General features: G+C 36.0%; 4 protein-coding genes across 6 annotated transcripts; 2 read left to right on the top strand and 2 right to left on the bottom strand.

Moving 5' to 3' along the window:
* Positions 1–901: 901 nt before the first annotated feature.
* On the bottom strand, positions 902–4,603 carry LOC121238919 (putative tRNA pseudouridine synthase). 2 transcript variants are annotated; one of them, XM_041136018.1, is made up of 7 exons: positions 4,237–4,603; positions 4,091–4,126; positions 3,730–3,842; positions 3,439–3,587; positions 2,750–2,894; positions 1,670–2,122; positions 902–1,337 (listed from the first exon to the last, which is right to left on the bottom strand). In XM_041136018.1, the coding sequence occupies exons 1-7, from the start codon at positions 4,463–4,465 to the stop codon at positions 909–911; spliced, it is 1,554 nt and encodes a 517-aa protein (XP_040991952.1). In that variant the 5' UTR covers positions 4,466–4,603; the 3' UTR covers positions 902–908. The 2 variants fall into 2 exon arrangements, with proteins under 2 accessions (XP_040991952.1, XP_040991953.1); XM_041136019.1 differs by lacking the exon at positions 3,730–3,842 and having other exon boundaries at positions 4,260–4,453.
* Positions 4,604–4,824: 221 nt separating this feature from the next.
* On the top strand, positions 4,825–12,874 carry LOC121238888 (protein TIC110, chloroplastic). Of its 2 annotated transcripts, none has more exons than XM_041135965.1 (15): positions 4,825–5,514; positions 5,689–5,748; positions 5,935–6,058; positions 6,201–6,269; positions 6,371–6,469; positions 6,742–6,808; positions 7,322–7,386; positions 7,876–7,970; positions 8,425–8,549; positions 8,662–8,762; positions 9,767–9,983; positions 10,193–10,347; positions 11,024–11,149; positions 11,248–12,237; positions 12,358–12,874. In XM_041135965.1, exons 1-15 carry the CDS (start codon positions 4,985–4,987, stop codon positions 12,598–12,600), a joined length of 3,066 nt encoding a protein of 1,021 aa, XP_040991899.1. In that variant the 5' UTR covers positions 4,825–4,984; the 3' UTR covers positions 12,601–12,874. The 2 variants fall into 2 exon arrangements, with proteins under 2 accessions (XP_040991899.1, XP_040991898.1); XM_041135964.1 differs by having other exon boundaries at positions 8,422–8,549.
* Positions 12,875–16,424: 3,550 nt separating this feature from the next.
* Positions 16,425–18,373, top strand: LOC121238962 (cationic peroxidase 1-like). The gene is made up of 4 exons (XM_041136072.1): positions 16,425–16,679; positions 16,925–17,116; positions 17,325–17,490; positions 17,793–18,373. Exons 1-4 carry the CDS (start codon positions 16,464–16,466, stop codon positions 18,176–18,178), a joined length of 960 nt encoding a protein of 319 aa, XP_040992006.1. The 5' UTR covers positions 16,425–16,463; the 3' UTR covers positions 18,179–18,373.
* Positions 18,374–23,397: 5,024 nt separating this feature from the next.
* LOC121238960 (peroxidase P7-like) lies at positions 23,398–25,459 on the bottom strand. The gene is made up of 3 exons (XM_041136071.1): positions 25,216–25,459; positions 24,057–24,251; positions 23,398–23,961 (listed from the first exon to the last, which is right to left on the bottom strand). Exons 1-3 carry the CDS (start codon positions 25,420–25,422, stop codon positions 23,398–23,400), a joined length of 966 nt encoding a protein of 321 aa, XP_040992005.1. The 5' UTR covers positions 25,423–25,459.
* Positions 25,460–25,858: the final 399 nt, after the last annotated feature.

The following is a 25,858-nucleotide window of genomic DNA, read 5'->3' as shown; positions in this document are numbered from 1 at the left end:
ACAATAATAAAATAAGATAAAAATAAAATAAAATCATTTAAACAAAATAAAATTTTAAAACTATATTATTTTCATGTTCTAAAATTTAAAGAGTCCTACTTGAAAAATATGTTTGGTTCATTAACACTACAAATATCCCATTTAGTTTGGATTTTTAAAATATTTGGAAGATTTTCAAACACTTGGCTTAATTTAAAAGTCATCCGCTAGATTTAAAATAAATACTTGAGATAGCAAGGAATAACGGCATAAGAGATTTAACGTTCTGTCCATTCATCCAATGACTTAATCAACAACATAAGTTTTAAGTATATATTTTCCTCAAACTACAACAAAACCGTTTTGTTAACTTAAAAAAAAGTTTTTTACCTTATATATGTTGTTCACAATCTGCCTTTGAAGAGCTTTTTTAACACTTTTTTGATACATTTTTTTATGAGATGATGTTTAATCATTTAGAATTTTTTTCTTAATTTTTCCAAGTCTTCTTATATGCCTTGATTTGCAATACTAAAACTTCCATGCTTTGGACACATCCAATCATCAGCCAATACAAGTATAGCATAAATAACGGGTAGCAGGCATAGCTATATCTCAAAAGATCATGGCTGCATTTAGACATGCCTATGGTATCAATACTTACTCAATTCATGAAAGTGTTTCATCCTATATCTAAGAAATAATTGCCACGGTACTTTGACCCAATCACACAAGAACTGGAACAGACGACGGAACATGAGGATTATGCCAATCATTGAGTTTTGCAAATGACATAAGCAAACTTCAAGATGTGATGTGAGTAACTGGTGAGAAGTTTAGCCCAATTATTTATAATTAAAGAAGATAACCAAATTCTAGGAAAAACTAATTTTACAATTAAATCATCCGAGTAAAAACTTACCTTAGTCTCATTGGTTTATGACTGATGCAACTGTGGCATTACTCCGAAGCTTTTCCTTCCACAATTTCCAAGCTTCCCTGACTTCATCCAATTCTGCATCAGGGATGCTTGTATGCTCATCCAATTTTTCAACCCATTCTTTCCAAGGAGAACCCAAAGGATCCAGTAAGTTGGAAACTTCAGGCAACATTATAGAGGTGTAGAAATCATCAACCGCCTTCAAAATTTCTTCTGATTCAACTATCGCTAGCATTTCAGGTCTCATTGCATCTCCCGGTCTTTTTCTCAGAGAAAAACTATTTCCTCTCAAAATCAACACTTCGGATGGGGCAAGGGGTAGAATGATCCGTGAGAACTTGGAAAGCGACAAAGTTAGAATATCTCTAGGAAGTAAGTTCCGCTTTACAGCCACAGCAGTCCCAACCATTTTGCGGATCTATTGAAATAAGTAGAAACTGATGTTAAAGGATTGTGGAATAAATTAGTAAAACACCAGGAATACACTAGCTTACTTGACTGTAATTTCTTCACCAAGTACAAGGCAACCAAAGGAGGTTAATTAAAGCAGATCAACCCCATAGAAGTCGCCATAACCTTAAGTTGCACCCACAGGTAATTAAAGCAAGTTTTGTGCATACACTTCCCCATGTTTGTGCTTCCACATCTAGATTCTTTTAGTACGTGAAATAAAGATGAAAGGCGTGTACAAAAAATGGGATAGAAAAAAAAAAAAGAAAAAGATTGTTGAGTTACATTGTGAAAACTTACTTGATGTAACATGAATGATTCTCCCCATATAGAAAGCTCGACATAAGGAAATCCAAGTGATTTCTCCAGTGTTCCACAAGAACAGTGAAAGATCTTTCTAAAGTGAGAAGCACCTATCCTGTCCATCTCATCAGGTTCATGTAGCCATCTTGCATGGACAACTAAATTGGTGGTGCGGGACTTCAGACCATTTTCGTACTTATTGCAAGTGTCAGCTAGAAGTTCATGGGAAACACTGGAATCTAAAGAGTTTTTGCTCATCCTCTCAACATCTAATGCAATTGCTCCATCACTCCGAAAATCTTCCTCTCCATCACTTCCCTCGATCTCAGAGGCTGCCTCACCAGATGCTTTTGCTCTTCTGGGAACGCTGCCATTTCCATGTGATTGTTTAGCAGGAAACCGTTTTCTGTACTTGGACCGTACTGTATAATTGTGGAAGGGATGTTCTCCCTACAAATGGCATTCTCAAATTAAAAATTGTTGTACAGGTGACCTCTTCTATATGGAAAAATAGACAGTTTCTATGGACCATAATCACAATGGACTACTCTGCATAGAGGCCAGATCAGCAAGGTCATAATAAGTCTTACACACCAACCTTCTCTGAGACTGTGATGATCCTAAAAGAAGGCTTAAAGAATTCTTATAAGAGAAAAAAAATACCTAGCATTAATAATACGAGCAATGCTACTCTTCATACTAAACCTTGTCGTCTCCGGTTACACATGGTGATGTGCCATATGATTGAGTGTGGCTGGGGATGATAAGGATTGGGATGAAGAAGATCATTACTCTAATAGTATAAAAGCTATGACATTTTATTCCTCCAAATGATCTCATAGCTTCTTTTCACCATTCAAAAGTATGAACACCAGATCAATCATATGAGCAGTTCTGAAACTAAGTTAAAAGCATGTTAGCGTGCCTATAAGCAAAATGTAGAGTGTAGGAATAAATTTGGAGGTTGACACAGGATTTAATCAATAAAAGGTTATGCAAAATTAACATTCACTTCACAACCAGAGAAGAAATGGAAATTTTCATTTATAGAGGGAATAAAAGAAAAATGTATCCCACCTCAAAAGCATTCAATATATTGTTGAAGTCCAACAGATGATGATCAACTTCAGTTGTGCTAAAGTAACTTTTAATTCCAATGATTTCAGCAGGAAGAAGATAAGAATACTTCCGGAGATTACATTCCCTCCTAGGATCAAATCTCCTATAACATAGAAGCAGGTGAACATAATCGAAGGATTAGAAGATGAAATGGGAGAGCAGCACAAACTTGTGAAACAGAACTTCATGTAAATGGTCAGCTTGTTGTATTCTTTCAACAAACAATGAGAAAATGCAATTCTAACTGAACAGAAAACACTTCAAGGCCTGAACAATCAGAAGTCAACTATGCAGTCTTCATCTTATAATGTAGTATAATTATATTTGAGAAAACCTTTATTTGGTTTAACTAAACGATCTCTCTTTCTACAGTTTTAAGTAAGACATGATGAGAATCACAGTTGGGAGAAAGCAACAAGATATGACAAAAAGGCTTGCAATCATGGAAACGGTTTGCAATTTTCTTGTGTCAGTCTAATGAGGAAGTAATTAATTAACTTATTAGATACTCTTACCCCAATTCATATATGAAACAAGTGAAACAGAGCCTTTTTTGAACAAAAAAAAAACACATATTCATGTCTTTACTCTATCACCATGGTATTTCCTAAGAAATAAAAGGCAAAAAAAAAAAATCAGGGTCTCACCTCTGTGAGGGTAAAATGCTAAAGACTTTAATATTTTTGGGAAGATAATAGTTTATGTGATTTGCAAGAGCCATGCCACAAGGGTCTTCTTTCCATGCATTTTCAGGAATTTCCATTTTCAAGGATATTGTCGTTGCCAACGAGTGAACCTAAAACATATGGTTGGCCACAAAGTATCCACCAAAAAAAATAAAATAAAATAAATCAGCAAACTCATGTTGTACACAGGCAAATATACTGAAAATGCAATACAAAACAAACTAATCAGCAGAACTAATTTAAATAAATTACTCCTTTATCAGTACGGCTACTTCTCGCCCATGCAATTTTGTGGAGATTCCCAAAATTACTATCACGAATCCCACCGGCCTTAAAAATGGCCGTCTCCAATTCTTCTTCAATAGCTACATATCAAAGATTGTAACGTTTTTTTTAGCAAGAACCCCTCCCCTCTAGCTGGAGCCTATTAAAGTAGTATAGGCAGTAAAGGGTCAAAGTCTTCAAAATGAATAAAATACCAAGCATAGCATGATTACATAAAATCCTCTCATAAATCATCACAAGAAAAAGATTGTTTCCTATTATCCTTGACAATGTATGCAGATATTGCTCACCGGAGTATCAAGCAACAACAAGGAAAGTAGAATCTTACTGGATAATGAGTGTTCATCTCGCTGCATTTGCAGACCTGGAAGATATAAAATACAAATTATAAAAATATAAATAAAATCAACATATCATACCGGAAAATCAAAGGAAAACTTATAAACATGATGAAGAGAGGATAAAGAAAGTGACCTCTGTAATCGGTCCCGACATACCCAACCCGCAAGACGACCTTCTTTTTGTGGATAGATTCCCATGTGTGGGCGGAGGATGGAGACGCGGAATAGGAAGACGAAGAAGAAGAAGAGCAGTATGGTCTGAAGGGTGATGTTGGGATTCCGAAAAGTCTGAAGCTTGGGGTTGGGTTTGGGTTTTTAATGAGGAATGGACAGAGCGGGAAACGAAGCGAAGAGACGGCCATGGGAGAGTGTACACTGTGCTGATAGTGATGAGCGTGTGTTCGGAAAAGGTGTGAAGGGACGGTACTTTTGGTTTTGGTTTTGGTTTTGGAGTCCGGTGGGGACGAAACGACCAAATTATACGTGGTGTTCTTTGTAATGTGGAAACGACCATCGTTTAGTATATTTCTTAGTATAAATAGTGTTTTAACGCGGAGGCCCACTCAAGACAGAAAATTCAACCCAACCAGGCAAAATTTTTGAACGAAAAGGCCCGTTCAAGAAGCCCATTTGTACTGCAATAGGCGAATCGCGATGGCATTACCATCCGGTGAACGGACAGAATAACCGTCTCCATATAATTTATATTTTATACCCATTTTGTCTTGTGCTCGGGGACGGGACAACTCCCTATCTACTATTCTCCCTATCTTCTTCTTTACTCTCAGTGCCTTCGTTAAACCCTAAAGAAAACCAATCCATTTCTCCTCGCATACTCCGCCTACGACGTCGTCTCGGAGCCACCTTTCTCAGAGGGAGCCATGAATCCCTCTACTCTCGTGAACCCTCCTTCAGCTACTACTCAACGGTCAGTTCTCTACTCCCCGTTCCTTAACCCTCTCCCCCTCCGTACAGCCGCGAGCTCCGGGAAATTCACCCTCCAACGACGCCGTTTCCGAGTGTCCGTCCCTCGCAACTCTTCCTCCTCCGACGGCGACCAACCTGTCCCCTCCACGTCGTCGCCTCCTCCCAATGTTTTCGGAGATAAAAGGGAGCTCACCGGTATTCAGACTCTGGTGGCCAACATGTCGCCACCGGTGAGATTGGTGAGCTCGGCTTTATTTATCGGAGCGGCAATAGCTGCGGGATACGGATTGGGTTCTCGTTTCGGCAAGTCTCAGACTGTGGCGCTGGGTGGAGCGGCTGTGCTTGGAGTGGCCGGTGGGGCCGCCGCATATGCTCTTATTTCCTGTGCGCCGGAGGTCGCCGCTGCCGAGTTGCACAACTACGTGGCTGGCCACGGCGATCCTCGGGCTGTAAACAAGGATGATATAGAGAGGATCGCAAAAAAGTCAGTCTAATTAATTCTTATCTGGTTGATTATGATAAAACTACTAGTAAAATTAAGTTTTTGGTGGAGGTTTTGGTCAGTGTTAGTGAATCCATATTCATTGGTTTAACAATTTCAATCTATAATTGATCAATTAAGTTTATTGTAATTCTGAGTTCCCTCATTTTATAACAGATATGGTGTTAGCAAGCAAGATGAGGCATTCAATGCTGAGCTTTGTGATATATATTGCCGGTGAGTCCAAAATTGTTTCTTTTGTATTACGTTGTCCATGTATTGGGAGTGAACTGAATGTGCTACAAATGCGTGTTAATTTTGTGTCAGAGGTGCTATGATTCGTGGTTTGAGAGTTTAAACGTGAATTTGGATTCTCATTTGAATTTCTTTGGTTTTAATTTTCTATTTCGATTTACGTCCCAGGTTTGTATCTTCCATTCTCCCTCCAGGAGGGGAAGAACTCAAAGGCGACGAAGCTGATATGATAATCAACTTTAAAAAAGCTTTGGGCATGGATGACCCAGATGCAGCCGCCATGCATATGGAGGTACATCTTACGATTGTTGTTTATGTGTAATGTGAAAGGTCGAGAATGCTTAAGGTTATGTAATGCAAAAGGTTGAAAATTATTAATATGTATGTAAAACAAATTTCAAATCTTACTGGAGTTAATTCTTGGTGGCGTCCAGATTGGTAGGCGACTCTTTAGGCAAAGGCTTGAAACTGGAGGTCGTGATGGGGACATAGAGCAGCGCCGGGTAGGTCATATGTGCTAGGTTTCTTGATTATTATCCATTAACATCAAGTATTTGAGTTGAAGATATGGAGCTTGACCATTCTTAGCGAGTCTCCAGTGCAGGCATTTCAGAAGCTCATTTATATTTCAACTCTTGTGTTTGGAGAAGCATCGACTTTCCTTTTACCTTGGAAACGTGTTTTCAAGGTTACTGATTCCCAGGTAATTAATCATCTATCTTTGGCTCTAGTATGTTTTCAAGTAACTTGCAATCGTGGTCTCTATGGTTCAAATATATTTTTAATCAAAGTAACTTGCATATATTATGTATCAATGAAAAAACCTTGCATTTATAAGAATAATTTTCTGCCATTACATCTTATCATATGTTGGCATCGATCAAATTTCTTGCTTGCATTATCTGTTAATTTTTATTGTAGCAGTTTTTCTGTCATTGCCAAGTGGGCAATCATTATTTTTTTTTTTCTTGCCAGGTTGAGATAGCTATCCGTGATAATGCCCAGCGATTGTACACTTCTAAGCTAAAATCAGTTGGCCGAGGTATATACTTTATAAACCTTGTCTTTGCTGGAGACTTGTGAAATTGCTGTGTTGCCCTAGCTAGTCTTTGTGTCATGCATGATTGCAAACACTGGAACGTTCATACAGGTTGTGCTGACCATCAACTTTGTAGGGTGTGCTATGCTGCATATCAACTGGGAATATTTGTTCCATTTTTGCATTGTATGCTTTATTTGTAACACTAGCAGGGAATGATGGGGTTGCACATGTATTTGATATAGGTCTGGTTTTCTTGAGCATTAAAGATAGGTTTTTTTTCCAATTATTTCCGTTTATAGGCTAGATAATTTTTTTTTATCAGTAAATAAGAATTTTATTAAACATTTATAGGCTAGGTAGTTATTCCATATAATTAATTGGTTTGATACCATATGTTTAGAGTTGAAAAACTGTGCTTAAAGATTTCATTTATGGCTGTATTTTTGTGATCTTGCAATGGCTATATTTGTGTTATACTCTCAATGCTGACAAATCATCTCTTATTGCTTTTAGATATTGATGCGGAGTTTCTTGTTAGCCTTAGAGAATCACAACGTTCTTTTCGGCTTTCTGACGAGGTAACTTCTCAAATATTTTTTTTGTTTTTTTTGAGAACTTATTTTAACACTCCTGATTGAGTATAAAAGGGTGATAAATGGGATTTGCATGGGAAGGAAGGTTCCATTTGTAACTTTGTCTAGTCCTTTTGGTGTGTAAGCCTAGATGCGGCTTTGGTTTTCTTTAGATTGTTGCACAGTATCAAATCCAAGCCCCAACCAGAAGTATGGATTTTGAATCGTGCCAACTACAATAGATGCTCTTATAGATTTAAGGAGGGGCATGTTGTGACATCCCAAATTTGGTATGGGAGGGTGGTGAATAGGCCCCTGCATTGCCTTGGTGGAAGAGTGTCTTGCGGTTTATATTGATTTCAAGAAGCTCCAATTGTAACCTTGACCAGTCCTTTTCGGTACAAGTCGAGATGTGACTTAAACTTTCCTTGGGTTGTCATGGTGATGTTGCTGTTTCATAATTCTTCTCTATGTGATATATCCTTTATATTGCAGCTTGCCATGGACTTATTTAAGGAGCGTGCAAGAAAACTGGTTGAGGAAAATATTTCATCAGCACTTAATAAACTCAAGTCCAGGACACGATCAGCGTATGGTCACTACTGTTCAGTCTAAATGCGGCTTAGTGATGTTTTAATCTGTCACAAACTCCTACATGTTATTATCACACATCTAATTACATGTTATTATCACATCTAATTAGATTATGTCTAAAAGCATTGTCTTTTGTTTCACAATTTACTTATATATACTCTTCCTTAATCAGTGAACCACTCTTTATGCAACTGTATGCCGGGGCCATGCTCCTCCCATACTTTTGTTTCTTTTGAGAAATTCATTTACTTGTCAAATTTGTTTTCTTTTTCGATGATTTGATCTAAGAGTGTGGTTGCCTTCCTGTACATGCTTTCTGTTGTGAATTTTATGGTAGAAGGGTCTTTTGCTCATTCATTTGTGTATTTTTGGAGATTTCTCTATGCGATGTTGTTTATAGTTTGTAATCTTTAGCATTTACGTCATCTAACAAAAATAGGGTTCCAGCAGGGGTATCACAGAAGTTGTGGAAGAGATTGACCTGATACTTGCTTTTAATAATTTGCTTATCTCATTGAAGAACCATCCAAATGCAGAAAACTTTGCCCCTGGGGTTGGCCCAGTTTCTTTACTAGGTAACTAGCCAATCTGAGCTGTTGCTTTCATGTTTAGCACAGCAGCCAAAACTGCGTTTTGGACATTCCAAATCTATGAGATGGTATTGAGGTGTTCTGTTTCTTTGACTAGGTGGTGATTATGATGGTGACAGAAAGATGGATGACTTGAAGCTCCTTTACAGAGCATATGTTACAGATTCTTTATCGAAAGGTCGCTTGGAAGAAAACAAGGTAAACAGACACTGGCTTGCACTTTTTATGTTTCCAGTCAAGTTCACCCCTTTTTTCTTTAATTCTTCACAAACTAGAAACCGAATGTCAAAGTATTGTTGCAATGACGACGGAAAGCTTGTTGGGACAAGAATTCTATGAAGATTCTCATTTTTCCAATATAATTTTTTTTTTTTTGAGGAAGTGATTGTGGAGATTATTTTCTTGTTCTTTCTTAGCTGCATTAACCATGATCTTTTTCAGCTAAGAGTGCCTTTTAAACAATCAGAACATCCCTCAAACTCCAAAATGTTATGCTTAACTCTGTTCTTAATCCTATAATCGCATATAAACCAGTCTGGTGAACCTGCCATGGTTCTTTTTTTTTTTTTTTTTTTCTTTCTTTCTTTCCTTTTTTATGATAAGTGATCTAAGGTTTTATTGAAAAGTGCAAAAGGATTAGCCCTAATTCTTTCTTATGGTGCTGGAAGTTTGTTTTTTAAGCCAAGTCATAGGTGGTTCTTTCAATTCACCTTTCTATTGCTGCTAACAGCTTTGATGTTGACTTATCATTTCATGATGGACTCAGCTCCATTTCTCTTAGTTAAGATCCATGCTGTCATATAAAGTTGGAATCTACCTTTATTTGTATCTCATTTTACTTATAAAAAAAAGTAAAGTTGGAATCCACATGACAAGGGGTTCTATCTCTGTATCTCATGCTAAATTGTCCTTCTCCATGTTGTTTATATTTCCATGCACACATTTATATGGAGCAAACTTTGACAATTAATAAAATGATTAGAAAACTAGAAGGGGTGAGGGAATCTCATTATTGGCAGAGAGACTTTTCTTTGGTAAGGTAAATAATAATGTAGTTCTAATTACCAATATAAATCCATTTCTTTTGGGTGCATGTCTGATGCTTATTTTGCTTTTGCTCAGCTCTGTTCGTTGTTAGACACTCATTCTGATTCCTACAGAATCCTCCTGTTTCTAATTATTTGCATAATTCTTTGATGTAGCTTGCTGGATTACATCAGTTGAGGAACATATTTGGTTTAGGCAAAAGGGAAGCAGAAGCCATCACACTAGATGTAACCTCGAAGGTATATCGTAAGCGACTTGGACAGGCTGTTACTAGTGGTGATTTAGAAATGGCAGATAGCAAAGCAGCCTTCCTTCAAAACCTCTGTGATGAGTTGCACTTTGATCCGCAAAAGGCTAGTGCGATTCATGAAGGTAAGAGATTTGTCATACCTGTATTCACAAACTTGCTTTTAGAAGGTATATATTTGCAAAAATATGCCATTAGGGTTTGTGATATGTAGTCATTCAAACTTGATTACGTTGTTGAATTTTCTGTGTTTTTTTAATTGTTAAGACATGCTTTTTATGCTTATATTTTTTGGGGAAATAGTACCTAAAACCTTTTTTCTTTTTGTCTTAAGAAATTTACCGGCAAAAACTTGAGCAATGTGTTGCTGATGGAGAACTGGATGAGCATGATGTTTCTGCCTTGCTGAGGTTGCGTGTCATGCTCTGTATACCTCAGCAGACTGTTGAAGCAGCCCACTCAGATATCTGTGGCAGTTTGTTTGAAAAGGTAACCTTTTTCTTGGTTCCCTTTATCTTCTAAAGTCATCTAAGGTATCTGGTTGTCAGAGCAGAAGTATAGGTTCCCTTAGGAATACCGTTTTATGGTTTTCTGTTGTGTTATGACAATGGAATCCATTAGTTTCCCCGTTCACTGTGCACCTTCATCTCAAGTCATATACTTTTTAGTTGAGACAGAATTATAGAGTCTAATTGGTGTGCTAGGCTGTTGATTTATGCTAAGCTTTGTGAATCCTAGGGGTTCCCTTAGGAATACCGTTTTATGGTTTTCTGTTGTGTTATGACAATGGAATCCATTGGTTTCCCCGTTCACTGTGCACCTTCATCCCAAGTCATATACTTTTGACTTGAGACTGAATTGAATCTAATTGGTGTGCTAGGTTGTTGAGTTATGCTAAGCTTTGTGAATCCTAGGGGTTGGCTCAAATGGTAAGGGCCGTGGTCCTGGTATGCTCCTTCTAGGTATAAGGTCTGAGCCCTTTTGTGCAAACAAATGTTAGGGGTCACATACCATCAGTGAAAAGCCAATGATTTACTTGATCCTTATAATGAGGACGTGTTACATGGATCCAAGGTTTAACCGGGTAAAAGGCATTTTGTGTTTGCATAGTCTCGGGATTCCTCGTTGTCAGAAAATTTATGCTAAGTTTTGTTCTATTTTCCAGGCCGTGAAGGAGGCAATTGCAGCTGGCGTTGATGGTTATGATGCTGATGTGAAGAAATCTGTGCAAAAGGCAGCGCATGGCTTAAGGCTGACAAGGGAAGTTGCCATGTCTATTGCTAGCAAGGCAGTGAGTATTTTACTTTGAGTGTTTTGCATTGATAGTTTACAGAGGAAGTTTTGAATCCAAATCTCATATGTTCTCCTTTCCCTCAAATCGAATATAAGGTCCGAAAAATTTTCATCAACTACATAAAACGAGCACGTGCTGCTGCCAACCGAACCGAGGCTGCAAAAGAACTCAAGAAGATGATAGCTTTCAATACTTTGGTTGTAACTGAATTAGTGGCTGATATAAAAGGTAAGTCGTCTGACACCTCATCTGAAGAACCTGTAAAGGAGGAGGCCAAAGAAGTTGAGGATAAACAAGTTGAAGAGGAGGATGAGGAATGGGAATCAATTCAGACACTTAGGAAGATAAGACCTGGCAAGGAGCTTTCTGCAAAGTTGGGGAAGCCAGGCCAGACAGAGATAACTCTCAAAGATGACCTTCCAGAAAGAGATAGGACTGACCTCTACAAGACATATCTGCTCTTTTGTCTAACTGGTGAAGTGACCAAGATTCCATTTGGTGCTCAGATCACTACAAAAAAAGATGATTCAGAGTTTGTTCTCCTAAATCAGCTTGGTGGGATCCTGGGTTTGAGTTCTAAGGAGACCGTGGAAGTACATAGGAGCCTCGCGGAGCAGGCTTTTAGGCAACAAGCTGAGGTGATTTTAGCTGACGGACAGTTGACAAAAGCCAGAATAGAGCAGCTTGATGAGTTGCAGAAGCAAGTTGGCTTGCCTGCACAATATGCACAGAAGATAATAAAGAGTATAACCACTACAAAGATGGCAGCTGCCATAGAAACAGCTGTTGGTCAGGGAAGGCTAACCATAAAGCAAATAAGAGAACTTAAGGAAGCAGGTGTTGAATTAGATAACATGATATCTGAGAGCTTGCGAGAGAACCTCTTCAAAAAAACTGTAGATGACATTTTCTCATCGGGCACAGGAGAGTTCAATGACGAAGAAGTTTATGAAAAAATCCCAACAGATCTCAGCATTAATGCGGATAAGGCAAGGAGTGTTGTTATTGAGCTTGCACGAAGTAGATTATCAAATTCGTTGATTCAGGCTGTGGCACTGCTAAGACAGAGAAATCAACAAGGAGTGGTATGGATTTTTTGGAACTTTTTTATTCCTGTTATTTACTGATTGGTTTTGGAAAGGCAATTCAGTTATTGATTTGAATGTTTGGACGGATAGGTTGAAGGCTTCTTTTTGTTGTTGCAGGTTTCCTCTCTTAATGATTTGTTGGCTTGTGCCAAGGCTGTACCTTCGAAGCCACTGTCATGGGAAGTGGCGGAGGAGCTATCTGACTTGTATGCTATATATCTCAAGAGTGAGCCTGCACCAGAGAAACTGTCTCGTGTGCAGTATCTCTTGGGGATAGATGACTCCACGGCAGCTGCTCTCCGGGAGATGGGAGATAGAACTATTTCTGTCGGCGCAGAAGAAGAGAACTTTGTATTTTGAGTGTGGTAAGATGATAGCAAATTAGTTCTGTTAGGCACATTGAAGAGCCAACAAGTTCCTGCCAGATTGGCTCATTTTTTGTGCTCTTTTTTTTCTTTTTCTTTTTTTTATTTCACGTAGGAAGAGAAAATAATGGTGTGGTTGTAATTTGTGAAGACGAGTTTTTGGCATGACCTTAGATGATAATCTGGAGAGTTTTTTTTAATGTTATATCAAGTGAAATCTGGACAGCTCTATAGAAAAATTAATATATCTTCAAAGTAGATTTTGATAATTGTGTCCAAGCAAGTGTTTTTAGAATCAACCATTAAATGGTCATGCCTTGTTCTTAGGAGACTGGTTATTTTTGCTGAACTGCGAAGCATATCCTTAGGTTTTTTTCCCCTCGAAGAGGATGGTTCATGGTATCTCGTAAATTTTATTGCGTCTTCAGGAGCCTAGTCAGATCAAACCATGCATACATTACAACCCAGCGAATATCAACTTTGAATTGTAGTCGAGTTTGGAGACATGTAATGTGCTAAACATTGTTTGCCTAAGAATACTTGCATAACGTCAATACTTGAAAAAGAAATAGATACGTAAAATAGATTGTATAGCCTTTATAATTGCTCCAGAGAGTTAAGACAGTATTAAATATTTAGTAGATATTGCAAAATTCAATTTATGTATTTATTTCTCTCTTGAAACTACTTTAAAAATAAAGTTAACCTCGCGTGAGCTCTTCATTCACTCTAGAAAGAGAAGCTCTTCCTTTTCTCTAGAAAGTCCAAATCACTCCGAGTGCTTCTGCCGGAGAGGGTGAGAATTATGTGAATATGCTTTCCACCCTTCTCTCCATTTCTATTTCTTTTCCACTACCATTGTGTAAATATGCTTTCATGATAGTGTTTTTTTTTCAACCCCCTTTCATCGGTTCGATTTTCATCAGATCTACTATACTCTGACCACTATCAGTTGATATTCTCCCCACCATGCAATCCTACTACCGTCGATCTACTGGGACAACGTGGAATCGCACCAAAAATCTTGGCGCGTGACCCTCACGCTCGTGGTCTCCATGCAACGTTGCGCCTTGATGACTCTGTCAGCTACACGCGCCATATCAACAAATTCTCTACCTCTATATCTTTTAGATCTGCCCCATCTCACCTCTCAACCATTGGCGTGTGGCCTCCACGCGCCACCATAGAGGCACGAGAAGAAAAATGATATGTCGTAGATCAGTCCATCCGATGCCGATCTTTCTACTATGTTATCGTTTTTTCTAATCGATGATTTTGAAAAAAGGACTACAGATTTCTCCAAAAAATATTTCAAAACAATAAACTGCAGTGCACCCACAACTTACACCACCTCCAGCGGTGGTTTATTTTCTTTTTCTATCACTCTTACACTGTGATTATTGCACTGTGGTTATTGTATTGGGGTGTTTATTGGGAAACCCCACCCCCACATTTATCATCTGTTCATTTCCTAATGAAATTTGCTTACTTAAAACAAAAAAGAAAAGAAAAAAAAAAAAACCTCACCTTCAAAGCGTTCAAGTTTCGTTCATATTCTAAAAGCTCTTCCGTCTATATATTATTTTGGAAATTGTCAACTCACTTGTATCCAAGAAAAGAGTACATATGTCAAATTAGTTTCTCACATTCAACGACGTCGAGGAATTCCCAATTCTAGAAGTTAGAACTACTTAAATCTATAATAATGAAAGTTTGAAAAATTCTAGCCCTTGACAACACCTTGTTGTCAATACTATGTGCAGACGAGTACAAAACAATCGCATGAAACTAGGGGCGTAAAGGTTGTTTTTTAGGACCTCTCTCTCTCTCTCTCTCTCTCTCGTTTTTTTTTTTTTTTTTATTATTTTTATTTTTATTTTTATTTTTTATTTTTTTTAACAGTTGTGTTTTAAATTAAGAGTATTTTATAAATTAAGTTATAAAATAGTTCATTATTTTACAAAAAAAAAAAAAAAAAAAATTATTATAAAAATATTGTGTCTATATTCATTATTTCAAAATTTATTGTAAAATTTAGCACGATGTTATCTTTATATAGTTAAGAAATGGAAGGAGAGAACAATCATAAGTTGATAGACAATGCCGAGCATGTCGGGAACTCACATGATTCGTTCCCTCTAGATGGGTCGAGCCACAATCCGACCTTAGTCCCATCCATTAGTGCAATATCTTCGAGATGGTTAATTTGAGCCATCTCAGCCTATACATACGGATAACGAGCATGAACGAGTCTTGCACCCCCTAATATCACTGTCCCATGGAAACTCAAAACCTCTCATTTACCAAACCGTATGGGAGAAGTGAGAGTTTCAACATTGAACAAACACCTTTCGGTGGTATTGCTATTTGCTGCAATATTCTAAAAGTTTAGGAGAAGTTGGCACTTAGTAGTCCTGCCAACTAAGAAACGACTATGTAAAAAGTGCCGTAAGAATTGAGAGAGCTAGGTTCTAGTTCCCATATATGGTCTAAAGCGTGACATCCTCATTCCCCAACCTTACAATAATTGCTTAGTCCTAACTTCAGAATCAATTTAATATGCCCAATTGTCAAATTTGCGGTCTCCAAAGAGGAAAATTTTGAACAGATATTTTGTCAGACATCTTCATTACTCCAATATGGCAAGCCTAATATGAACCTTTTAGACTTTGTTGCCGTTTAGTTTTCAGAGATAATCATTAGTCTATAACGACCCTTTTGAAGCTGTTAAAAATAATCTCCATTTTCCGACAACGGTTGGAAGATTCTAAAGTTTGGGGGATTTGCAAAATAGATGGCTTCCAAATCAAGATATCTCGGTTCGGCTCAAAGAATAAAGAGGGTATGAGCCTTTGTTTTGGTTGACTAATTAGATTCCAATTACAAATATGTTCACACACTTTTCACCTACCATAGCATTTGTCAAACCAGCAGCTCCTCATAGAGATATGTAATGTGAAATCATCACTTGTTCTAAAAGTTAAAGTTGATGAAAGGAGATAGATTTTATTATTTATTTTATATCTAAACACTCCCCCTCATATGTGGGTCAGACTCCTTCTCAATGGGTGGTCCAACAAGTGAAATATTTAATTAAATAGAATAAAGTGTAGAGTCAGAGTTCAAACTCAAAACCTCTACTTTAATATCATATGAAATCATCACTTATCTTAAAAGTTTAAACTGATGAGAATAAGTAGATTTTATTATTCATTTTATATCTTAACATGCCCTTAGTTTTTTTCAGTTCTCAGACATTTGTGTGACAAAAAAAAAAAAAAAAAAAAAAAACCATGACAAAATTAATCTGCATTTTATTGTCTAAAAATAAGGTTGAGTTGCCTTCTTTAGAACAATATAGTAGTCTTAAAACCCTGTTCCAATGAGGCCTAAACGCAAGCACTGCTTTTGGAAAAGAGTTGGCTGCAAGTTGGTGGCCAGGAGTCAGGAGCTTAGGAATTTGGATCCCCTAGAGTTTGGGGGATTTGAATCCATGCTTCGGTAAGTAAGTTTTATTTGAAGTTGTTTTTCTCTTTTTCAACTATAGGATTGGAGCTGACCATTCCATAACCTCAATAACCATCATGAGGCCAATGCATCATCATGTATATATGCATGGTAGGTTTGGATAAAATATAACAAAGTTTCTTTTGCATATTTAGTGGAGGCGTAACGCACATTCCTTCCCTCTTTATTATTATTATTTTTTTCAATTTTTTTAAAGGATCTTTGACCTAGGACCATGAGCAAATTGAGAGTCTATGTAACGTTCCTCTATAAATACAGCTTCATGCATTCAAGGCCAAAACACGAATCAAAAGCTCTAACTTCTCTGTGGTCTCTCAGCTTCTTTGAACCATGGGATTTCACTTGCACTCTTACATGTTCTGCTTCTTTGCATTCTTCCTATTGTTTGGTGGAGGAGCCTTTGGGCAATTATCCTCGAATTACTATGCAAGGACATGCCCGAGAGCCCTATCTACCATTAAAACTGCAGTGAATAATGCAGTCTCCAAGGAGTATCGCATGGGGGCCTCTTTGCTTCGCCTCCATTTCCACGACTGTTTTATCAATGCATGTTCTCTAGCGCCCTATGTTTTCCCCTCCCTTTCTTGCACACACATATACACAGAAGTGCAATCTGCCATGCACTGTCTGATGAAGTTACACACACACACATGCATATGCATGCATACAACCTTACATAGTACTCCAACACACTATATTCCATGATACTTTACATGAAAAACATGCAATTCTTGCTTGCATGTCCAAATACTTGCAGCTATGGCTGATGAATTTTCTTGTGGCTCAAACAGGGATGTGATGCGTCTGTTCTATTAGATGACACCGCAAATTTCACTGGGGAGAAGACAGCCGGCCCAAACGCAAATTCTTTGAGGGGCTATGAAGAAATAGATACCGTGAAGTCTCAAGTGGAAAGTATATGCCCTGGAGTTGTTTCCTGTGCAGATATCCTAGCTGTTGCAGCCCGTGATTCCGTTGTTGCAGTAAGTAAAATTAAAATGCATAGAGGGAGGAGTAAGAATTATTAGAATTATTAAGGATTAACAGTATCATCGCTTCCTACATCTATAACACAGCATGATAGCAAAACCATCAGTGGAGTTTATTTATTGTAACACACTGAAAATCATACAAGAAGGTTATATCTTTATTGCTAAGTGTACTAATCTCAAATGGTCTCTATTTCTCCAGTTAGGGGGGCCTTCATGGACAGTTCAATTAGGCAGAAGAGACTCGACCACAGCAGGTTTTGAAGCAGCAAACAGTGAAATGCCCTCTCCTGGGATGGACCTCAGTGACCTTATATCTGGCTTCTCCAATAAAGGATTTACTGAAAAAGAAATGGTAGCTCTCTCAGGTAAAACATAGCAAAAAAATTTGCTTATACACTAATAAGTATAGACAATTCAATTTTCCTATGCGCTGAATTATTTCAGAGTACATTTAGGATGGAGACAGATGCTTACTTTAAACAACCATTCAACAGGCATCATATCTGTCATTTGCCCATTTTCAAAGTAGCTGAGATCTGCATTATGTCACTAAAAGCAGTACTAATTTTCGAGTCAAATAACAAAGTTTCTCTCAGTTTCATGGAACTTGAATCGATTAATTCTTATATCTTTTTCTCATCTTTTTTTTTTTTTCCTTCATAAATAGGAGCTCATACAATAGGCGAAGTCAGGTGCCTGATTTTCCGGGAACGTATCTATAACGAGACAAACATCGATTCAACATATGCAACATCATTAAAATCAAACTGTTCAAGCACCGGTGGAGATGACAACCTTGCCCCCTTAGATGTCACTACCCCTGTCGCCTTTGATAATGCTTATTTCAAGAACTTGGTGAATAGTAAGGGAATCATGCACTCGGATCAACAGCTCTTCAATGGAGGCTCCACAGACTCTCAGGTCACCACTTACAGCAACAACCCCACAACTTTCAAAGCTGATTTTGCCAACGCCATGGTGAAGATGGGGAACCTTAGCCCCCTCACAGGAAGCAGTGGCCAAATACGTACCAATTGCAGGAAAATTAACTGAAGCTTACCACTGAACTAAGTTACTTAAAAGAGTGTAGCGTTTCCTGTTTTCTGAGTTTTGTCTGATGTAGTCACTACATGAATGAAGTGATTGCAACAAAATGTCTTCATAAATCCTGTTTGTGTCATTTGCTGTGTAGTTCCTTTTCTTCCCAAGTGTTGCCATGAATTGTGAAACATAAAGCTTTGTTTTGAATTCTATTCTCAAAACACAAATTTAGAAATTACTGTAATAGTTTGTTTGTTTTTGTATGGAACAATTGAGAATCCCAACAAAATTTAACTGATCTTTCTTTATCTGTTTTTTTTTTTTTTTTAATAGAACGATCTTTCTTGATCAGAAATCGTGTATAATGGGCCCTTTATCTAGAGGCTTGTGTCCCTTCACGTAGCCTATAGATCACCTCGTGGGCCTCTTGTGGGCCTAGCAAGAAAATGTGAGACCCATAATAATGCTAGTGGATGGCACAAACTCTCTTCGATTTTAATTTCAGAGGCCACAACTTTCAAATGAGATATGCGAATACATCAAAACTTTTAAAAATCATATTTTTTGTACAAAAACTTTGCGGTATTTTAAATAATACCAAGGTGCTTTACCAAGCTATTTTGATATGGTGAAGTCTTTTAAGTTAATTTTTTTAAAAAGATATTACAAGCTTTATGATCAACAACAACTTGTGAATATCACTAGTTATTGGTTAGCTTTAATAATAAATAAATAAAAATCATCCATTGAATTCTTTCAAAAGAATTACTAAGGTTACGTTTGGATAGTAAGATGATCTCATATATTCTATAAATAGTAGTGAAAAAAATAATGATAAAATATTAAATAATAGTAAATAGTAATAAAAAGTTGTTAAAAATAAGTAAAAAATAATAATAAATAATAAATAGTAATCCGCTACAATCGCTCACCCCCAATTTCTGAAGAATGTTTAATTACTTATTTAAAAATCAAATAATTGACTCATGCCTGGCGCTGGCTAATTAATTACCTATTATATATACATGCATAGTACTAGAGACAATATTATTATTCAGGAAATTAAGCAACTCGTTAGAAAAGATATCGGTCTTAGATTGTGTACCCTTCAATTCATCTCGCAGCCTGTGCGTCCAAGTCAACAAAGCAGCATGCGTGCTGTACACTTGGTAATTGTTTTATGGTTTAAGTTATTTTTGCGTATTTTTTACACATTCTATTTGTGTGATTGACGAAAATAGTTATTTTATATTAAAAATAAATGACACAACCAATCACATTAATAGAGTGTACATCAAATATGTAAAATGACTGCATATAAAATTTTATTATTATTTTAAGTGCCTGCCGGTGGCATTTTTTTCACCAATCAAACCAGATTGATGTAATGTTTATGGCCGTTTACTTCTTTTTTGTTAATGTTATTATTCCATGTGAGATTCTATCTCTCCTAGAATTAATACTCCAACAAAAGTTGCTGCTAATTTTTAAAATTTTCTATTGGGTTTGTGATCTAATTAGTTCATTGATCATGATCTAGTCTTTGGTACTGCAGATCTAGAAAGCCTCATTCTTCTTGCTTAATTATATATCTACAAATCAAGTCACTTCCATTGACCCAACTATTATAAAAATGCTGTCTTTTCATGTTTCCCTCTATTGTTATATTTTTTGTTAGAACGGTACTACTCCCACAGCTCCCGCTGAGCTCCTGCTAGTGATTTTGGAATGAGTTTTTTATTTTTTATTTTTTTGCATATATTCTTTTAACACATTTAAATATATTTTTAAAAATAAAAAAGTTCATAATATTATTAAAAAATACTTACTTAATCATTAAGTAAAAAAATAATAAAAAATAAATAAAAAACTCACAACGATCAAAATTAGCAGTAAAAACTAGCGATAAGAGTAGTATTTTCATTTTGTGTAATATTCCTTTGATGCCAAGACAAGATTGCTGGACTTTCTGTACCGAGAATCTCAAGGCCAGCGGTGATTTTTATTATAAGTAGTCAATTAATTTAGAACTAGCTTAATATATATATATATATAATAAATTAATAATAGAGTAATGCTAAGGACAAGCTACTAATGTACAAGTCTTGCGCAAATGTTTTATAAAAAAGTAGTACCCATCATAAATATATATATATATATATTTGCATATTTTTTCATAATAAAATCTACTTTTTAATAAAAAACTTGGACGAGACTTGTACGTTGGGTTTGCATATATCATTATTCATAATAATAATAATAATAATAATAATAAAAAAGCTGGCAAACCTACGTTTGAAAGGAACTTTCTGGGTAATTATAGACTGCTCAACCCCCTAAATCGGCTTATAACATGCATGTTCTTTGTAGTACTATATATGTTAACGGTTAGCATGTTCTTTTTTACACCCATAAATATACAAACTTCATCCAGAAGGTAATTTCAGAAATGCAGGCGAGGCTAATGACAATTAAGCGACCCTTACAGCTCTGTGACAGCTGATAAAATGCGTGCAAAGGTCAACCGACTCAACCCATTGACATGCAGCTAGCAGCATGCATATGTCTCGCTAGATAATTATATGGATTTGGGTGGACTTAATAGTTGACTAATTCCTTTAGTTTGTCTAATTAAAAGATTAACACGAGAGAAAAACACGTACATCATGAAGTGATCATATATATCCTATAAGGATTCATTGTTATAAATATTAATATTACAGCTTGTTTATTTATTTTATAATTATTTACATTGAATTTTCTCCGGCAGGGCGCACGGATTTCGTGGAAGTTTAGGTATACGATTAAAGAATTGTTTGTGTTACTCTCATGCATTCCATTGGATTGACGTGCGCGCATGGCAATATTTAAGACTAGGTCATGTAAATATTCTAAATTGTTGTGCAAACAACTCTAATTAAGAGGCATATGCATGTGTTTGTATAGAGGAATTCAGCTTACACCATTAATTTATAGGTTGCTTGTTCCCCATCATATTCCTAATATTTTAGCAAACATGATGATATTGACTCTTAACATATAGAAAGTATTCTGATCTTGGTTGTATATGGAGGGGGTTGCTTTAGTTGAAAGGAGATAGATATTACGTCCGTGCTCCCCATTAAGTGCCAGCCAGTACTGCATTTTGAATCATTCTTTGTGAGAATATCCGCGGGGCTGATCGCTATTTGTCCGGCAGGCCAAAAGCTTAAAGCTAATAGCTAGCTAAGAAGAAGTAAATTTAATTATTTTTATTATATTCTTAACATATAAACATAAATAATCTTTTATTTTTTCTTTATCTTTGTTGTTTTTTATGAATTAGATAATAAGTTTAATTTCCTTTCTTCCTAATTTCTCGGGTTGCATTAATCCCCGTTAACCCTGGACTTTGAAGGCAGTATATATATTAGCTAGTACTGGCGCCTATTAAAAAAACAGAAGATCGATCACTTCACGGAAGATTTATAGTCAAATGAAATTTGAAAATTTAAAGCTGGAGATTATCATGCAGCACCCCCAACCCTAAATTAAGGGTCGCAGCTTTGAAATTAACACCACAACTTTATACGTTCAGATATTCTTTTTGAGGAGTTTTAAGCACTTAAACGCTAGCAGTACTAGATCATGATCTCATGTTGAATTCCAACAATATTAGGAACTTCGAGCTCAACTAGTATAATGTCAAGGATATTGTTCGTTGCCATTAAGCTCCAATATCATCTAGCTGTGGATCGAGTATAATTTATGATAATTATATAACAAATGCAAATAATCTAATTTACGGTTTATAAAAGGTAGGTTCCAAAAGGCTTTGAAAATTAAGTACTTATTAAATCTTTTCCAAGATCACAACTATAGGATAAACGTTTATTTGTTTATGGTTATTTATTACGAAAATAATCATTTCCTATCAAAATAATTAATTCTATTTTTTTCATAAATAATTATTCTCATTGTAAATAACTTCTCACAATCTTTTTCTTGTAGTGACATAAAACTAATTATAAGGGTGACTTTTCCATTCCATTATATATCTTGATCTTTCATGTACATTACAATAAATTTTTAGCCATTTATCAAATGATCAATGGATTAATTCCATTGTGAATGAGGTGGTTCAATGAGATAATTTTTTTTAAGGGAAACTGATCATTCATTCATCAAGAAACTTATATCCATGACCTGAAACATTTTGGGATGTCCCCATATCAAACATATATGATATCATAAATAAAAATAATGCATTTGGAGCTCCACCGGTGTACTATTTCTTTTTGTGACTGATCTGAATTTCACTACTGTTGATACTTTTTACAAACAAACGTCCAATAGACAGTACTTTCTACTTAAATAGAAACTCAACCTCACCCTTCATAGAAGGAGAGGACTCAACGTCTATAGAAAAATGTCCGAAAGATGAACTCTTTTTTTATTTTAATTAACAATAAATATCATACGAATTTTAGTAAATATCATCTAATTTTTTTTTCTTTGTTAACGGTAGAATATAAAGAGATTTCATCTAAATAATAAATATCATACGAATTTTAGTAAATTTGCCAAAAACAAAAGAAAAAAATAAAATAAAATAAATTTCTTTTTAATGGTAATTTCTAAGTAGAAACCTAGAAATCACGCTATATAATATAATTCTATTATTATTTCTGTTGGCATATGAAATGAGATAGAGATATTTTATATAAGAAAAACTTTGCTAACGTGTGGAAAATGCAGTACTCTCATTTAAAGAAGGGTGAAAAACCTCCAAAACATAGATTCTTTTATTTGGATAGTGAGATCACTCCACTACTATTCAATATTTTATCATTATTTTTCACATATTTGTCATTATTATTTATTACTATTTAATATTTTATTATTATTTTTTTACTACTATTCATGATAGATCATCTGTAGTACTTCACTACTAGATAGAACGGAAATTTCTTGGGTCTCCTCTTTGGCCCACCTAGAATCCTTCATTCTTAATGTTTTACATTAATTAATTAGTACTTAAAATGATTCCATAACAAAATTACACTTATCCGACATTAACCAAATTACATAAACATGCACGAAAATGATTAAAATACACACAATAGACATTAATTTATTTTTACAATTCCAATACGTTACAAGATAAATATAGTAGAATATTTTTTTCGCTTGGTTGTAAACAAACTTTCGCTTTCCTTTTTTATTCTTTTATCCTGGGAAGGAAAATTAAGCTAGTTGACTTTCCTGCAATTCAGCCTAATCTCTCCTTCATCACCAGTGAGAGGTTTCATATTACTCATCTTGATCATGGAAGCACGAAAGTCTTCGGCAAAATCAGATGGGTTTGTACTGTAGTGCTTGACCAGATTATCACTTTCACTGCCAGTAATATTCTTGAAGAGCTCCTGATCAGAGTGGAAGAGACCCTTCGATTCCAGCAAAGACTTGAAGTACACATTGTCCAATAGTTTTGGAGTTGCATCGAGTGGAGCTGTGTTGTTATCTCCTCCACTTAAGGGGCACCCTTTCTGTAAGGAGGATGCAAAAGTGGGGTCAATGTCGGTGTCATTATAAATCCTTCCCCGGAAGGTGATGCACCGAGCGAGTCCAATGCTGTGGCCTCCTGAGAGTGCAACGAGGTCTTTCAAGTCTAGTCCATGAGATTGGAAGTTGGAGAGAAGTTGAGAAAGGTTAAAAACTGGGGGAGGAAGATTGGTATTTGCGTCTTCCCAGCTTGCAGTTTTTGCATCCTTTCTCCCTAATGATACATTGTAGGAAAATGAAGTACCTCCCAACTGAAATACAAGCACAGAATCTAATTTTGAGTTTTGAATTGAGAAGTAAATTATATATAATCTGGATAAAAGAATAATTACTAGCTAGGACTCACGATTGCGACAGAGTCACGAGCTGCAACAGCCAAGATGTCTGCACAAGATACTATATTGCGAGGGCAAGCTCTGTTGACAGCATCTTTTATTTCATCGACCACCTCAAAACCCCTAAGTGAGTTGAGATTCGGAAATGCTGTCTTCTCCCCTGTAAAGTTGGCGGTGTCATCTAGCAGAACTGATCCATCGCAACCCTGTCAATATTTCAGCCATGAGCATTTCAGGAATCAGGGACAGGAATATTACTAACAATAATGGATGGACTCTCATATCCAAGTGCCTAATGTTCACTCCATACTCCGAGTCATAGTTTTGCCAATTGTGTCTACAATTGTCGAGAAATGCTTTAGTTATAACAAAGAGATTTAATAAAAGTAAATATACAAATCGACGTGGGTTAATGCAATACGTTTGATTGTAAAGTTACTTTTATTGTAAAGTAAATCTAACGCGTATCATATAAAATTATATCAATTTGTATGTTTACTTTTGTAATATCTTTTTGTGGCCGTAGCTCTCTTCTTGCATGTTTAATTTTGTAATATATTTTTGTGGCCTTAGCTCTTTTCATTTCTATCGAATCAAAATTAGAGTGACATTAATGAAATACCTAATTAATATGGAAGCATCAAGAACACCAACTTCATTGTTCTAATTTAAATATTAAAGTCGTTGACCTTGACCTTCAGACACGAACGTGCCAAACACAAAATCGTTTAGGATACGACCAATATTACCCTAAACGCTCATCAGTACCGAAGAGCGTTAGTACTAAATGACGAGTGTGCATGGTTAGAGCTCTATTCGAGAGTAGGAGTTTATTAAGACAAAGGAAAAAGAGAAATACTTTAATCATGATGAGATTTCATAAAAATAAATTTATAAATTGACGTGGATTGATATAACATCTTAAATTATAAAACTCCTTAATTTATTCTAAGGTAAATTTAAAATATCATACAAAACCATATTAGTTTGTATGTATAGTTTTGTAGGATCTTTTTATAACTAGCTATAGCACTTGTCAAGAACAAAAGACTAACAGCTAGCAGTAAATAAACATTGGCACGTACGTAATTACGACAAACATGGATTTCAAATGGATTATATATAACTAGAAACAATTTTGCGAAAAAAAACCCCATGCACGAAACTTACATTAACAAAGCAGTCGTGGAAATGCATGCGTAGCAGTGATGCGCCCATGCGTGGCTCTCGATCAATAGCCTTCTTGACAACCGATTTGATTGTAGACAATGCCCGAGGGCATTCTGCCGTATAGAAAGACTCGGGACTCAGACCTGCAGACGTTGGGATCACAATGACAAGTATAAAACACAGTACAAAAGAGTAAAAAACAGCCATGCATGCCGCGTGCTATTGTTAGCTCAATCAGGCACTTGTAAATATTTTAAGTTGCTGTACTGCAAAAAAAAAAAAATCTACGAGGCATGTGTTTATATAGAGAAATTCTCACACCATTAGTTTGCTAGCTTGTTCCCATTATTTTCCTAATATTTTATTTCACATGGATGTTGATTGATCTATATATATATATATATATATATATATATATAAATTATTCTGATATTCTTGGTTGTATATGGAGGAGGCTCATGTTTTAGTTGAAGGGAGATATTACGTCGACCGTGCTCCCAAAGTGCCGGCCAGTGGTGCAGTTTGAATTATTCTTCTTGAGAAAACCGGCGATTCATGGGACTAAGCACTCGGAATCATTGACCCAACATAGATAATGATTTCTTTATTTTGTTTTTTTATCTTTCTCATTTATTATGAATTA

Source organism: Juglans microcarpa x Juglans regia, chromosome 7D, assembly GCF_004785595.1.
Source record: "Juglans microcarpa x Juglans regia isolate MS1-56 chromosome 7D, Jm3101_v1.0, whole genome shotgun sequence".
In the NCBI taxonomy this organism is placed as follows: Eukaryota; Viridiplantae; Streptophyta; class Magnoliopsida; order Fagales; family Juglandaceae; genus Juglans; species Juglans microcarpa x Juglans regia.
Note: the sequence above shows the minus strand (reverse complement) of the source record. Positions and strands in the feature narration are given on the sequence as shown.

Coding starts and splice junctions, on each gene's coding strand:
- LOC121238962 (XM_041136072.1), top strand. CDS start 16,464: ATGGGATTTCACTTGCACTCTTACATGTTCTGCTTCTTTGCATTCTTC. Junction 16,680..16,924: donor TCCACGACTGTTTTATCAAT/GCATGTTCTCTA, acceptor TGGCTCAAACAG/GGATGTGATGCGTCTGTTCT. Junction 17,491..17,792: donor AGAAATGGTAGCTCTCTCAG/GTAAAACATAGC, acceptor CTTCATAAATAG/GAGCTCATACAATAGGCGAA.
- LOC121238919 (XM_041136018.1), bottom strand. CDS start 4,465: ATGGCCGTCTCTTCGCTTCGTTTCCCGCTCTGTCCATTCCTCATTAAA. Junction 4,127..4,236: donor TGTCGGGACCGATTACAGAG/GTCACTTTCTTT, acceptor TATATCTTCCAG/GTCTGCAAATGCAGCGAGAT. Junction 1,338..1,669: donor AATCATTCATGTTACATCAA/GTAAGTTTTCAC, acceptor TTATTTCAATAG/ATCCGCAAAATGGTTGGGAC.
- LOC121238960 (XM_041136071.1), bottom strand. CDS start 25,422: ATGGCTGTTTTTTACTCTTTTGTACTGTGTTTTATACTTGTCATTGTG. Junction 24,252..25,215: donor TCCACGACTGCTTTGTTAAT/GTAAGTTTCGTG, acceptor AAATATTGACAG/GGTTGCGATGGATCAGTTCT. Junction 23,962..24,056: donor CTCGTGACTCTGTCGCAATC/GTGAGTCCTAGC, acceptor CTTGTATTTCAG/TTGGGAGGTACTTCATTTTC.
- LOC121238888 (XM_041135964.1), top strand. CDS start 4,985: ATGAATCCCTCTACTCTCGTGAACCCTCCTTCAGCTACTACTCAACGG. Junction 6,270..6,370: donor GGGACATAGAGCAGCGCCGG/GTAGGTCATATG, acceptor TCTCCAGTGCAG/GCATTTCAGAAGCTCATTTA. Junction 7,971..8,421: donor AAGTCCAGGACACGATCAGC/GTATGGTCACTA, acceptor ATAGGGTTCCAG/CAGGGGTATCACAGAAGTTG.